The sequence below is a fragment of the Cervus elaphus genome, chromosome 20 (assembly GCF_910594005.1).
Source record: "Cervus elaphus chromosome 20, mCerEla1.1, whole genome shotgun sequence".
Taxonomy (NCBI): domain Eukaryota; kingdom Metazoa; phylum Chordata; class Mammalia; order Artiodactyla; family Cervidae; genus Cervus; species Cervus elaphus.
Window position 1 is genome coordinate 39,722,637 of NC_057834.1, and position 14,963 is coordinate 39,737,599.

The 14,963-nt window shown below is 53.7% G+C and overlaps 1 protein-coding gene across 1 annotated transcript in view; it reads right to left on the reverse strand.

Moving 5' to 3' along the window:
• Positions 1–410: 410 nt before the first annotated feature.
• The window catches only part of INTS3 (integrator complex subunit 3), a 38,537-nt gene continuing 23,984 nt past the window's right edge, over positions 411–14,963 (reverse strand). Inside the window, exons 10-30 of the mRNA XM_043876557.1 lie at positions 14,144–14,335; positions 13,134–13,221; positions 12,573–12,652; positions 12,023–12,114; positions 11,583–11,689; positions 10,729–10,848; positions 10,265–10,394; positions 9,791–9,845; positions 9,483–9,586; positions 8,898–8,942; positions 8,565–8,684; positions 6,734–6,887; positions 5,634–5,702; positions 4,742–4,817; positions 4,182–4,295; positions 3,776–3,824; positions 2,292–2,459; positions 1,864–1,964; positions 1,685–1,757; positions 1,350–1,506; positions 411–1,237 (exon numbers count right to left, since the gene is read on the reverse strand). Of these exons, the coding sequence (XP_043732492.1) occupies positions 1,160–1,237; positions 1,350–1,506; positions 1,685–1,757; positions 1,864–1,964; positions 2,292–2,459; positions 3,776–3,824; positions 4,182–4,295; positions 4,742–4,817; positions 5,634–5,702; positions 6,734–6,887; positions 8,565–8,684; positions 8,898–8,942; positions 9,483–9,586; positions 9,791–9,845; positions 10,265–10,394; positions 10,729–10,848; positions 11,583–11,689; positions 12,023–12,114; positions 12,573–12,652; positions 13,134–13,221; positions 14,144–14,335 (2,172 nt within the window). The 3' untranslated portion in view covers positions 411–1,159. The remainder of the gene's footprint in view (positions 1,238–1,349; positions 1,507–1,684; positions 1,758–1,863; positions 1,965–2,291; positions 2,460–3,775; positions 3,825–4,181; positions 4,296–4,741; positions 4,818–5,633; positions 5,703–6,733; positions 6,888–8,564; positions 8,685–8,897; positions 8,943–9,482; positions 9,587–9,790; positions 9,846–10,264; positions 10,395–10,728; positions 10,849–11,582; positions 11,690–12,022; positions 12,115–12,572; positions 12,653–13,133; positions 13,222–14,143; positions 14,336–14,963) is intronic.

The following is a 14,963-nucleotide window of genomic DNA, read 5'->3' on the forward strand; positions in this document are numbered from 1 at the left end:
ACACATATTAGCAACCCCTGCCCCACCCAACCCGCGCCCAAGCAGGCAGTCCTCCAGTAGCTGGTAAGCATTAGAATATGATACTAGCTTCTAGAAGGAAGCTATGCTCACCACTACACCACAGTGTAACACCAGCATTCTGGAAGCTTCTGGAAGCCTCTAGTTTCTTGAGAGATGGATAAAGACAGGCTTCTGGGAGATGGTACAGCATCGATTTCTGCCTGGACAGGTCAGCGCCTGGCCTGCATAGCCAGGAGCAGCAAGAAGGATGTGGCGGTTAAAGCCAACTCCCTCCTGCTCTGGACAAGAAGGGGGCAGGCAGGAAGAGAGAAGGGGAAGAAGGGTGCCAATTAAACCAAGACCACCGGTACATGCACAGGGTAAGTGGGGGCAGCAACTCTGGCACAGAAGAGGTTCTGGCTTGTTTTATTGTCATTTAAAAACAACTTTTAAAATGCGATTATCTCTGCCAAAAAAAGAAAAAGACAAGACAGACAGATCCAAGGAAATGGGACCATTTGACAGTTCTGTGGAACATGTCTCTGGGACTCCCAGGGCTCTGGCCCGGCGTGAGGTGCCAACTTCAGGTCAGCACAAGCCTCCAGGGCAGCCCGGGTGTGGCTGTGGCCCCCCTCTCAGATTCCTTCCTGAACACCTGTTGCATCTGGCCCTCGGAGAGGAAAAGGCGACTTGAGCACATCACAGATTAAATGCTCATTTCACACCTATGTGCAGAGGACAACTATAAAATGCCTGTTCAGAGCAGATCAAGACCCGAAAGGGGAGCGGGAAGGGGCGCACACACAATTTTTGCTCTCATCCTAGCCTCTGTGGCCAGCTGCCCCTTGGCCATTTCTCTCCTCTACTGAAATAGCTTTTGGGGAGGCTGGGGGAGGGGGCAAGGACTTCCACCACAGTCCCAGCTTTGCACAGCCTCTGGCTTCAGTGGGGCTATCAGCGGCAGCAGCAGTGACCGGGCTGCAGGCCCCAGAGGGGGGTGGGGCTGGGGCTGAAGGCAGCTTCTCAGGCTGCGCTGAAGGGGGCAGCTCGTCCTTCTCCCCGGGAGAGCTTTGGGATGGGGACAGGCTGCTCCCCTGCGATCTCCCCAGCCTCTGTTAACCTCTGATGCACCATGGGGGGGGGGGGGCCGGGGACGGCCTCAGTCACTGTCAGACCCCACCGCAGAGGACCCTTTCCGCTTCCGCTTGGTGGGCTTCGGCTTTGTGTCTTCTTCCTCCTGAGAGAGAGGTGGGACAGAGTCGCTAGACCGGGCAGCTGCTGGGCCCAGCTCTGCCACACCCCACCTCTCCCTGCATCCCGTGCGTGGCGTGCCCGGCCAGGGGTCTCACCGAGGCACTGCTGGAGCCAGACTCCTCCTCGGCATTAGGCGGCTGGGTGGCATTCTTTCGACTTCGGGGGCTGGACAGAGCGGCTTTTCGCCGGCTCTTGGGTGGCTTGGTGGAAGAGTCCTCGTATTCCTCAGCCAGGGAGAAGAGATCGCTGAACCTGAGAGGGAGGGAGCGCTCAGAAGGTGGGCGTCCTGGCCCCCGGGCCACCCTCCCACCCTTGTCTCTGATCTGTGTTCAAGCACCTGGTCTCGCCGGAGACTCAGTCTGTGTCCCCAGCAGGCTGCCCTCGCCCACGCCCTCCCCCTTCTCAGGGCCACAAGCGCAGGGAGCCTCACTTCATCTTGTGAGCTTCATCACAGCTCGCCTGGACGTGCTGCAGAGCCTGCAGAATTGGAGTCTGGCTGAAAACTAGAGGGAGAAGGGAGAGCAGGGAAGGAGAACAGTGAGCTGTCTGCGAGCTGCCCCACCCAGATCCACAGGTGGTCGGAGTACTTGGACAGGGCGGGGAGCGTACAGTTCTGCTTGGTGTTGGTCAGGTTGAGACGCAGATTGTCCAAGTGCTCTAAGATCTGCTCCAGAGTCAGCTGGGCCAGCTTGCTGCTGGAACTCCTCAGGCTGCAGGGAAGTCACGAGAGTGAGTCTGAGCTTGCGGTGCAGGCTCCAGGAGCATGGAGAGCCTCCCTTACTGGGGTTCCTCCTTAGGACAGAGGCAGCCCCTACAGAGACAGGGAGGACAGGCCTGGGAGGGGCAGGGCCGGGTAATGGAGGTGTGCTTAGAACAGGGACCAAAGACGGGGCACAAGAAAAAGAGGCGAAGGGGCCACAGTGGTCCTGCACGCCAGGCTGCTTCACACCACTAGGTGTCGCCCACAAGCCAGGCACGGACCAAACTGGACCACCCTGCTGCCGGCCTGTGGGCCAGGCCGGCGGGGAGGGTCCCACCTCTGCCTCTTGCGTGGGAGGCTGTTGTTCTTGATGAGCAGGGACTTGATATGCTCAGCCAGCAGCTCGTCATGCTTCATGCACCAGTGCCTCAGGATGCTGGTGGTGAACTGGTCGTCAGGGTGGCAGGGCCGGCTCAGCACCATCTTCACCATCTCCTCGCTGGGCCTGGGGGCGAGAGGGGTGTGGGCAGGGGCACCTGGCTCACACAGCTGACCACAGGGACTCCTGACTCTCTCATGGACTTTTCCCCAAAACCCTGGCCTCCCTACCCCGTCCCACCCCAGGCTTGCGATAGCTTTCTACCCTCACATCCTTCTCCCTCTTCTCTCTGGGCCAAGGAATGCCTGGTTTCATCCTTTGCGGATGCTAAGAGAGAAGAAGTGAGACTTTTCAGTTTCACTTTTCAGTGGCAGTAGAAGGTGTGTATGTGTGTGTGCTGGGAAGGAGCCCCACTAAATCTCCCCCACGCTGCCCAGAACAGTCAAGAAGTGGGCCGGGGAGGCAAAAGGACAAGCCTGTGGCGTGTGAATGCTCCCTGTCCCCTGCCCAGCTGGAGCGGTGGGCCACCCTGGCATCGAGCCCGAGGAAGGGACACACAGCCCTCCAACCTTCCCACTTCCTGTAGGAAGCTCTGCACCACTTCCAGTCTCTCAGCCAAGAGAGGAGAGAAGGTGGAAGGATGGCAAGGAGGGAGGCAGGAGAAGGTGTACAGCTGCTGCTCCGTCCACTGGGGCTTCTGGAGAAGCGCTGTGCCAGCGGGCGGGGCCTCCACTGGGGTTTCTGGAGAAGCCTGTGACAGCAGGCGGGGCCTCCACTGGGGCTTCTGGAGAAGCCTGTGACAGCGGGCGGGGCCTCCACCTGGGGTTTCTGGAGAAGCCTGTGACAGCGGGCGGGGCCTCCACCTGGGGCTTCTGGAGAAGCCTGTGACAGCAGGTGGGCCATCCACCTGGGGCTTCTGGAGAAGCGCTGTGACAGAGGGCAGGGCCTCCACCTGGGGCTTCTGGAGAAGCCTGTGACAGGGGGCGGGGCCTCCACTGGGGCTTCTGGAGAAGCGCTGTGCCTCAATGCCCACCCCTGCTCAGCCGGCTTGCCCTCTGCAGGCTGAGGCGGGACGGTGTAGCTCCCCCACCCTGACCCTTCCTCCTCCAGGACTGGCCTCGTGGTGGCCTCAGGAGCAAGGGGGAGGGGAGCAGGAGCCTCCGGGGATTAGAACTGCTGTGGCAGCAGGAAACAGGGATGTCCGGTCCCCACCTCTGAGGGCAGCTCCTGGTGGGCAGGGGGGTGAAGTCCAGAGGAAGCCCAGATCCCAGGGGACCTGCTTATTTGTAAATCACTTTGGGGGAAGGGTGGAATAAGCAGATGTCAACAACAGGAAAAAACACGGCAGCGAAGAGGCAGGACAGGAGCCCTTATGTGACAGGGCCTCTTGGTGTGCGCAGAGCAGGGACCAAAGAGCCCCCATGGGCGGGGTCAGAACTCACTTCTCTCTTCGGAGCTGAAGCAGGAGACAGGACAGGGCCTCTGGGTGCTCTATGGAGGAGGGTAGAGGCTGTTCAGAGGAATGCAAAATTCTGGAAAGAAATTCTGGCACTTCTCCCATCCCCCAACCACAGCTACTGGAAGGAGTAAAGATAACCTTTAACAAGAAACCAGGAAGAAGGCCCCCAGTCCCGCGTGACCTGAGCCCCAGTTCACACCTGGCTCAGTGGCGGCCTGCGGGACACACCTAGGGAGCAGAAGTGACTGAGGGGCCTGCCTTCCGGCACGTGGCAATCTGGTGGGAAGGGGAGCTGTGGATCTGGTCTGATTGCAAAAGAAGCCCGGAGGCCCAAGCCCTGGAGTGTCCTCTCCTCTCCAGTCATGTTCCCCACCCACGACCCTACTCACCCTTGTACTTGAGGTGCTGCAGTATGGGGATTATGGTCTCCAGGGGGATGTTGTGGGCCAGGAAGAGCTGCCAGGCACAGTACTGCTCAAAGGTTTCCCAGTCCAAGCTCTGGACTGAGCAGACCGAGAAGAGACACACGTATTCATACTCTGTCACACACACAGAGCAGGCCAGCCCACCGACTGTCAGCACCTCACGCAAGCACGTCGGGGTAGGGACGGCCATCCTAAGACCACACTCCCAAAGCCTTCACACAGCTTCTGTGATCTCGTCACCCTGAGGCTGGGAGGTCGAGGAGCTTTTATAGAGCCAAAAACAGATCCAAACAGATGCTGCCGAAGGCCCACGGCAGGCTGGAAGGACCTTCTACCTCATTCTCAGCCCCAGAACCAGCCTTCCTGTTACTAGAAAGTACACAACCACCTCTGGGAGACAGTCAAGGACAGGGAAGCTTGGCACACTGCAGTTCATCGGGTTACACATCTGAGCGACTCAACAACAAGTACACAGGGCTGCACCCCCTCACCTCCCAGGGAACCTCAGGGCTTGGCACACTTACTGAGTATATTGAGGACTGAGTCTTTTCGAAACATGACCAGGTTTCCCATCATCACGTGGCAGACCAGCTCCTGGAGCTAAAGGGGATGAGGAAGAAGGCAGAAACCATTGGTTTTAAAAGAGGCCAGGAAGTATGGAAGGAGAAGCAGAAGAGCTCATTTAGGGAAAAATCAGAGGACGTGAAACCCAAGTGATAAAGGGATGTGAAGGAAAAGGCACCCGACGGACACCGGGACTCTGAAGGCTTGAGGGCACTGGCAAGCGGGCAACTGGCATCAGGGGGAACCAGACCCCCCTGTTCGGAGCAAACACTGTTACAGAAAGCCATCCCTTATGTCCTGATGGCAGAGTAAGAAGAGGCAACTTCTCTGCTTGGATGTAGCCTGGACCCCGATCCATCCCAGCCTGTGCTGAGGGAAGGGCCATGGGAGGCTGGATTACAGGTGTAGGGAGGAGAAAGCACAGTTAGGAGGGCTCCTGGATGGGCAGGAGCAGAAATGGGACCCCAGTGTAGGACTGAGAAGGGACCACAAGCCAAGCTACAGCCTCGGAGGGACGTGTGCAGGAAAGGTCAACTAGAACTGGTCTGACCATTTTTGTTCTGAGCCAAGGGGAAGACCAACAGAGAGCTGAAAACAGTCCCCTCAGTTTCCCTGAAGAACAGGAGTGCCCCCAAAGCATGGAGAATAAGGGGAACTCCAAGAGGGACTGGCCTACAGCCAGCCTGCCGCCCTGGGGCTCCACGTTCCTTCCCAGCCCCTGGGGCCGAAGGTACACACAGTGGCTGCCAGGAGCAGCAGGGTGCCTGTGAGCAGGACTCTCTCTCTGCAGGCAGGAGGGCGGAGCAGGGCCCCACATCCCCAGGCCTCCTGGGATGACAGCTCTGTGTTCACCTGTGCTGAGTCAATAACAGCCACGATCATGTTGAGCAGCTCCCCGCTCCGCAAGGTCTCATCTGGAAACTGGAGGAAAAGAGCGAGAGAAGGGCAGAAGTCCAAAGTGCACCCCTCAGCTTTCCCCTCATAGCCCATCCCCACGCCCTACATGCTCAGGGGATGCTGGGCTAGCCAGACGTGGGGTCCTAACATAATCTCTAAACAAAGATCCAGTAGCTATGAGGCTGGGAATTTAATCCTTAAAGAATCCACGGTTTTAAACGTGTGCATCCACACAGTGAGTATGCGTGTGTAAGGAAAGGAATGGGGAGCCACCTAGAGACAAAGCTGGAGCTGAATGGGACTGGACATGATGTTAGTTCTATGTGAAGCGATGACAGAATTAGCATTTGCATCTCTGGCAGCAAAGAAATCCAGTGTGTACTGACCCCTGCCAAAGAAGGTAGAGACAGTGGGTGTGTTTGGGGAGGGTGCGGGGTATGGGGTGCGCAGGGCCCCTTCTGGAGAGGGGAGGGGTGCTGGGCATGAGTGCCCTTCCTCCCTCGGGTTTTTGGCTAACATCGCACTTCCTCCTGTGATGCCCACACCCTGCGCCCTGATTTCCCTGCTCCTGGGAACTCTCACCAAGAGGAGGAAAAACAGCTGTTATCTCCTCCTATGTCCCAATTCCTAGAGAAGACTGCTAGTAAACAAGGGAAATGAGAGCTGAGTCTCCACTACAGAGGCCCTGGTCTTGAAAAAAAACAGAGAGAATTGCAGGGGCAATCAGACGGCCAGAGAGCTTGAATATGTGAACATGGATCTGGTTGGGAGCCCTGTCTGTCCTGGGTCCAGAGGATGGGGCCAAAGCAGAGGAGACAAGTGGACAGGCCCAGACACCAGCTCACAGGACAAGAATTCTGTGGGTTTTAGACACTTCTCAATTTGATGGAGAGAGGCAGAAGGAGGGGACGGCTGCGGTGTGGGAGAAGGGGCCTACTGAGGCCAAAAGTGAAGGGGAGAGGAGGGTGAGGGTCGTGTGCAATGAGATGTCGAGGTCTCTGATGAGCCCACGGGCACTGCTGTGCCATCCCAGGGACACAGGGCGAGATGCTGACCTCTGTGTAGATGGAGGGTGTGAGGTGGCAGAGCAGTCGCACGTCGTCCTCCTGGCAGGCCTTCATGTCCATCATTAAGCAGGTATGTAGGTCGCCCAGCTGGGTGGCCTGGGCAAACGACTCGTACAGGTTCATCTTCCCGGCGGCGGCTTTGCTGCAAGACAGCCGGGCCTCAGCCAGCAGCCTGACCCCGGCCTCAAACAACCCCTAAGTAGACCCCCACTCTAGAATCCCTTTGCTGCCCTGAATGCCCCAGGCTAACGTGTCTCATGGCCCTCCCTGGCCTTCCCCAGAGACTTGGTGACTATGGAAATCAGGAGACACTCTTCTTTCTCCCCAGCTTTCCCCTGTGTTCCAGACAGGGCTCAGACCACAGTCAGTGAAGTTACCACCTGGTAAGAGTAAAGAACAGGAAAAGAGAGAGGGCTCACGTCAGGTTAGAGAAAGCTGTCTCTCTTGTTCTTTGGGCTGTAAGCAATGAGGGCAATAATACCTACAGATCCCTACCTCACACCATATGCAAAAAACTTAACTCAAAATGGGTTACAGGCCTAAATATAAGAATTGAAATTATGAAACTCTTATAAGAAAACAGGAGTAAATCACAAGCAACAAAAGAAAAAAAAAACAAAAACAGGACTTGATCAACATTTAAAACTTTTGTGTTTCCAAAGATACCATCAAGAAAGTAAACAGACAATCTACAGAATAGGAAAAAATGTTTACAAACCATATATTTGATAAGGGACATCTACCCAGATGATGTCCCTTATCTGAAGAACTCTTAAAAATCCACAAGAAAAAGATAAATACCCAATTGAAAAATAGAGATTGAAACAGACTTTTTCCCCAAAGAAAACGCAAATGGCCAATAAGCACATGAAAAAATGCTCAACATCATTTGCCATCAGGGAGATGCTAATCAAAACAATGAGATGCCACTTCACGTGCATTAGGCTGGCTATACTCAAAAGCCAACAACTGTCCGGGAGCATGTGGAGAAATTAGAACTCACACAATGCTGGTGGAACCAAAGTGCTTGCATCACTCTGGAAAGCAGTTTGGCAATTCTCACAGATGTAAAAATAGAGTTATCATTGGACTCAGCAATTCTACTTCTAGGTATATACTCAGGAAAACTGAAAACATCTGTCCATGCAAAAATCTGTACGTGAATGTTCACAGCAGGTCTATTCACAACAGATAAAACAGTGGAAACAACCCAAATGACCGTCAACAGGTGAATGGGAAAATAAATCATGGTAATAGCCATATACTGCATTATCTGGTCATTAAGAAAGAAGGAAATGCAGATACACACTACAATGGGATAAACCTCAAAAACACTGGGCTAAGTGAAAAAGTCAGTCATGAAAAATCAGATACTGTATGATTCCATTTATATGAACTATCCAGAAAAAGTAAACCTATAGAGACAGAAAAGCAGATCAGTGTTACACGGGCCAGGTGAAAGGGAGAATGGGGAAGTGACTGCTAACAGGTATGGGGTTTCTTTTTGGGGTGATGAAAACATTCCAAATTAGACAGTACTAATAGTTGCATATCTTTGCTGCTGCTGCTGCTGCTAAGTCGCATCAGTCGTGTCCGACTCTGTGCGATCCCATAGATGGCAGCCCACCAGGCTCCTCCGTCCCTGGGATTCTCTTTGTGAATATACTAAAACCACTGAATTGTACACTTTAAAACTGTTACACACACCACACACACACAGAGCTCTGGTGATGACAACCAAGGGGGCTGGGGAGTCAGGTATGATAGAGACACGCTCCAGGATGCTTCCTGACACCTTCTTACACGGGACCACACCCACCTGGCCCTTAGGTAGTAGAGCAGGTGGTAGCCAATCTTGGGCTGCTTTTGGTACAGCTCAGAGAGAAGGTCCAGCAGCAGAGAGAAGCTGCTGTTGTCTTCTTGCATCTGGCACAGGTTCCTGGAGTGGGAGATGGGAGCACAGAGGAGAGCTTTACCTGGGGCAGACTCTCCCGTGGCACTTCTGGGGGGCATGGCTGTCTGTGCCCACTGCATACCCCTCCTTTCTGAGAAGGAGCCTCATCACCCCAGGACAGAAGCATAAGCATGCTGACAGGGAGGGTGGAGAGGGCAACATCTCCTACAGCTAGACCTAAACATCAGAGAGGCTTACCTAAATATTAGGTAGAGAGGCTTCCCCACAGACTCCTCCAGGGACCTACAACATGAAGGTGATATATGAGAGTCCATGCAGGACAGAGGAGGAAAGGTGAGCTATAGCCAGCTATTGTGGAGGACCAGCCTGAGGCTAGATGCCAGCCTGCTCCTTTCTTAACGAGCATGGAACTTCCTGCTGCCCCAGAGGCTTGCTCACAGAGAAATCAGGGGCCTAACATGGAACCAGCCTGGTTGTTGTCACTCTAAGTGAGACTCCTGCCCTTCAGGGAGTTCCAGGCAATGGTCCAATCCCACCTGAAGCAGCAAAGACTTGGGGCTGCTGGGTGTGGAGCAGGGCAGGACATGCAGGGAGGCGTGCGAGTCCAGTGACCCCGTATGCCCGGTGTTCAGCAGGCAAAAATAAATCCTCTTTAGGTGAATCAGTACGTGTGAGAGGAAACACAAATGAAGAGATGATTTTTCTCGAGTCCCCAGCAAGGTGCCTCTTGGACTCGGGCCGTAAGAGCATAGCCCTAGCTTCCTGAGGCTGGGGTAGGGGTGGGGGTCGGGGGTGGGAAGGGTCCAGAAAGATGAGCCTTACTCCTCAGTGATCTCCTCGGGCAGCACTTCCCCTCGGAAGTGGCCCTTGAAGAGCTCTTGCAGGCAGGAAGCGAGGACTGATAGCTGCTCTGAGTCAAAGTCTTCCTGGGTGGTGAGAAGAGGAGAGACTGTCACCGCCCAGACCCAGCCTCACTGCCCCCACTACCCAGAGCCTCTGAACTCATCTGCTTGCAGCTCCAGGATCGGCAGGCCCCTCCCCCAGCAGAAGGGACCCATCCAGAGGAGGGGAAGGGGGAGTAGCTGCCTGGGGGGCTCTGGGCTGGGCGGGCTGGGCTGCTTCCTCCTCACCTCCAGGACCTGGTCCACGATTTCCTGCATGACCTCACACTGGGCCTCTGTGTCGCTACAGAGCAGAAGGGGGAGGAAGTCTCAGGGACACAGAGGAGAGCAGAGAGGGACACACACCCAGCACACTCGCGTGCACAGAGACAAAACAAAGGCGCTCTGTGGGAAGCCGGGCTGTGGCGGGGGCCTCAGGGCAGAACCTGCTGCTCCCTGGGCAGCGGCCAAGGAGAAGGGGAACCCCCACAGCACAGCTTCCACTCTTCTATTCAGAAGCTCTTCTACTCAGAACCTTGGAGTGAGAGCCTGGAGGGCTGGGAAACAAGGCTGCCCCTCCCAGCCCACACCCCGCAACCTAAACCATAGAAGGTCTCTCCTGTGCCGCTTCAGTCACCTCTCCACACAGCCCACCAGAACCCCTCCACACCCACCAGACTGCACCCACCAAGTACCAGGCAGACACCCAGGGCCGGCACCCACCTCCCCTTCTGGAGCTGGAGCACTTTGTCCCTCAGGGACTCATCAAGCTGGTCAAGGTAAGGGGTAATATCAACTGGTTCCTCCACCACTGTCTCCTTGATCGGGTGGAAGCGAAACTCTCTCTTCTTCCCTGAAGGGAGTGATTTAGGAAAGGAGTCACTCAGCCCAGACAGGAGAAGCCAGACAGCCCCCTGAATAGTCGGCCCTGCTGACCCGTGCTGGGTATGCACCATTCACTCAGAGCTACTGAGTGCCTGAAGCACTTCCCTGAGTGTGGCATGTTCTAGCCTCAGGAAGCAAGAAAAGGCAGGGACCACTTGTCCTTTTTTCCCTTCTGCTTCAGTGTCAAGTTCTGGAGTCTCTTCCAGGAACACTGATAACAAAACTAACTCAGAGGCACAGAGAGGACACAGAGGCTGCTCCCCCCAGGTAGTCCTCTTAGGACTGACACAAGTCTGCACTACCTTTGCTGTTGAGATCCTCCTCATCGTCACTGAAGGCTGCCTCTGCGTTGTCATAGCAACTCTCATCCTTGTCTGACATGTGGTTGTCCATCTCCATGGAAACTGGCTCCTCGATTTTGACTTGGAAGTAAAGAAAGACAAGGCATTTGATGGCCTCCTGTGTGCCATGCTCTTGGGAAGGGGAAACGAGAGGGCAAGTGGGAGGATAAGGAGCCCATGACCTAAGTGGAACACAGACATTGAAAGGACAGGCATCTTTTCCTCCACCTTCCAGGGCTTTTGGGGGGGGATCTTGCCAGCAATGAGAGCAGCACAGCACCTGAGGCCTCTATGCTCAGCTGAGGATCAGCCAGTAGATAAGATCAGGCACAGTCCCAAGTGCTCTTTAACTTAGAACCAAGTTGGAAAGCTCTGCCTAGCTTAAGCCCTTACCCCAAAACAAAAAAGGAAGGGGATCTGCCTGGAATTGGAAGCAAGATTTGAGACCCAACATGACAACCTCTCATCAGAGGACCGGGCCTGGGGCTGGGAAGAAAGAAGAGACGGACAAAGCTAAAGTGAGATAAACATACATTCCATGAAGGCCTTCTACTTACTGAGGAGAGGCCGGTTAAAAACAAAAGAGAGGAGTTAAGAGAGCAAGGGATGTCAGTGAAAAGCAGATAAGATGGAGAAGGAGAACCAGAGAAGATGACATAAAAATGAATAAAAGAAAAAACTGGGGCAAGAAAAATTGAATTGGACAGAGTCACAGAGGTGGAGCACATGGCATCCTAAACAAGGGTTCTAGTCTGAGCACCCTGGATGTCTCCATCCCTCTTCTGAAATCAGTGATGGACTGGGCAGGTCTATACCTTCCACAGGTGGGCTGGGTGAACTGCAAAACTCAGGAAACTTCTCCCTCAGCATTGCCCGCAGCTCCTTATCCAATTTAGGGTTGTCAAAGAGGGGAGCCAAATGCCTAATGGGGAACATGAACGAAGGTCAATATCAGAGCTCCTCACTTCTAATGCTACATGGAACTAAACAATAAACAAGTCTAAGCCCAATGGTATAAGTGGGCAATACTCTCTGGGAAGGGTCACTGGGGCACAGGGAAGGCATCTGAATCCCTCTGAAAGAGAGAAATTCCTCTAAGAGGCAAGAGGATGTATGCCTAGCAGTCTGTGGTAGAGCTAGTACTTTCTATACATCTCAAGGGAAAGGATTGGCAGTGGTACAGCAGTATCTGGACAAGCCTGACCTAGTGAAAAATGAGTGGTTTCCCTGCCCCACAGACACATGAAGTGCTTACGCCAGGACCCGCTTCTCCACAATGTGATTGAGGGAGGAGAAGACACCCTGCCGCACGTGGCCCTCCAGCGGCGGATAGAAGTTGGGAATGATCTGGAAGGGAAGAGGAGCAGAAAATGAGCACAGGACAGGACCTTCCATCCAGACTGTTCTGCTGAACTAGAGCTAAAAAGCAGCTTTGGTTCCAGTCAGGAAACACTGGGAGGTATGGCTGCAGAAAGGACTGGAATGTTCCTGATTGTCCTGCGCTGTTAAAATGGGAAAGTCTTAGTCAACTGCGGTGCTCCTCAAGGAGACATGGTTTTACCTGAAGTCATCATCCCTGCGGCTAAGAAACCCCATGGAGACACGGAAAGATCCAACTGCAGACAGGGGGAATGTGGGAGAGAAGCTTCACCAACTTAGGACAAAGGACCCATGACCATGACCCACTTCTGCTCCCACAGTCAAGGGGCACTGGGAAGACCTATTCACTGACTGCCAAGGTTAGAAGGACACACACTTAACTCTGCTGGGCAGACATGGGGAGAAAAAAGGGCTATGGCACTTACACGGCACATGAAGTCCAGGAGTGTGGCAGTGATGGCTGGGTGGGGCTTCATGGAGTGATGCATGACCAGGATGGCTGGTTCTGGAGAGTGTGGAATTAAAGGGTCCCCCCACATCAGAGAGTCCCCATAAAATAAGGTATCAATATATACAAATGGCTCCAGAGAAAGCTATGTCTTCCCCACCCCCTTCTAGTTCTGCTGAGCAGACCCAAAAGTAGACACTCCCCACAACGGCTCACAGCCCTCATCTCCCTTCCTGTCCCAGCATTCAGCTTGGAGGAGGGAGGTGGCAGGAGACAGCACAGGCTTTTCCTCTGCCTGGGCCCTCCCTACTCACAGCACGAACATAAGGCTATGGGGTGAAGGGGGTGGGATGGTCGCTCAGGCTCATCAAAGCAATTTTCCTTCTAGGTCAAGGGAGCACGGATGAGGAACAACGGAACTGCTCCAGATAAGCTGTCTCCACCCCACGCTGCCCTGACATTTATGGCCACTGTCTCTGAGACGAGGCAGCAGCGCTGGGGGGCTGGGCAGCGGTGCTGCCCGGTCTCGGTCACATACCTATGTTCATAATGCTATCCTTGTCTGGGCTGAAGAACAGCCAGTCGTAAAACAAAGCCAGCTTGGCATTAGAGGCAGCGACATTTGACTGGAAAAAAAAAAAGAGAAAAAAAGAGGCTAATTTCATCAACTAGCTCCCTTCCTGCAGAAGCCCAAGGCAGATTCCAGGGCCCACTTAACTGCTCCATCCACGAAATTAAGTTTCTAGTGAGTCAGGGTGGAACTGCCCTGGGGGTGAAGACACCCAAATCTGTATATGTGGCCTCACCAACCAAGGGGCTGGGGATTGGTCTGGGTTCTTGATCCCACAAGGAGAACATCTGGGCCTGGGGGTCCCCTGATCACCCCCAAGCTACAACACTCAGACTAGACCCTCAGCTGCCTGTGCTGAGCTCCCCAGGCACATTCCTGAAGGGAAGACCCTAAGGCATAGCTTGCTGTTATATCTGAATCAGCACATTCCAAGGACCCAGTCAGACAGGGGAGGGGGAACCCTGTCAGGAGAGGTCAGAGGGCAGCTAGATGCCAGAGAACAGTTTCCCACCCCAGGCACAGAGAGGAAACGCTGGGAAGGAAATGGCTCTACTGTGGATTCACCCTGTTCAGAGAAGGGAAGTATCCAGAGTTGACGCCAAAAGGCCCGGAAGTAAGGGTGTAAGGAACACAAGACCTGAATGTGAGTCAGGAACACTTCAGAGGGATAATCATACGTGGTTTCTGGAAGCTAACAGGAAAGACAGGGATGCCTGAGAAACCCAGGCTTGGAGACTGGCAGTAAAGGTTCAGATGAAACTGTTCAACCCTAAACTCACATGGGAAATAAAAAGTGTGAGTAAACTTCTAGAGATATGAAGGGAGGCAGGGCAAGGCTGAGATACTCAGGAGGAAGAGAGTGAAAAGGGGCCCTTCGGGTCAGGTGGCCCAGAGTCAGGAGGGAGCATGGAGGTACAGGACGTGAGGGAGGGTGGGGTCACCACCCTGTAACCTCCACCCCTCGCCCAGCCGCTCACCGTACACGTTGTCAGGAGCCAGCCAATGATGGCCCATCGGGGCAAGATATCTGAACTCAGCACTTCATTGGAAGGGTGGACAACTCCACAGATGTAGCGAATGAGGTCACAGCGCAAAGACTGACTGTCTGGGGTTGACAGGTACTGACGCTGGAACCAATCCTGGTATCGCTTTTGTTGACCAAACCGCACCTTGGGGGAAGGAAACGTTAGAAAGAAGAGCTAGGAAGGGAGGGTGGGATCTCTGGACAGAGGAAAATGAGCACCATTCAACTCCAGGTTTGACCTAGACCTCAATTTCTTCCCATGACTTAGTCATTAATTCCAATTGTCTCTCAAGTTTCTCTGCCTTTGGGAAGACATCCTGATTTAACTCTTCCTTGATTTAAAAAGAATGCTGTCTACTCAGCACTGACTGAAGGCTTTCCTAGGCTGAATGACCTAACAGGATCATTATCTAAAACACAGAGATTCTCCAAACCTTCTTCCACCCAAGTCCTTCCCTTAAGTGGGCTCTAAGTGGGTACAAATAGCAACTCTTCCTAAGGGGAAGATCTAGATTTCCTCTTCTATTCCCAATTCAACCAAAATAGAGAGGAGAAAGGTTTAAAAAAAAAAAACAAAACAGAAACAAAACTAAATCAACACAGTCCAACAGAACATTCAGCAAGGATGGTGCCTACTGAGCTCCTAAAATGTAGCTGCTCAAACTGAGGTATTGGACTTTAAATTTTATTTAATTGTAACTAATTAAAATTGCAACATGTGGCCCAGATGTAGACAGTTCTCCTGGATGACTTGGGAAACCGAAAGTTGGCTA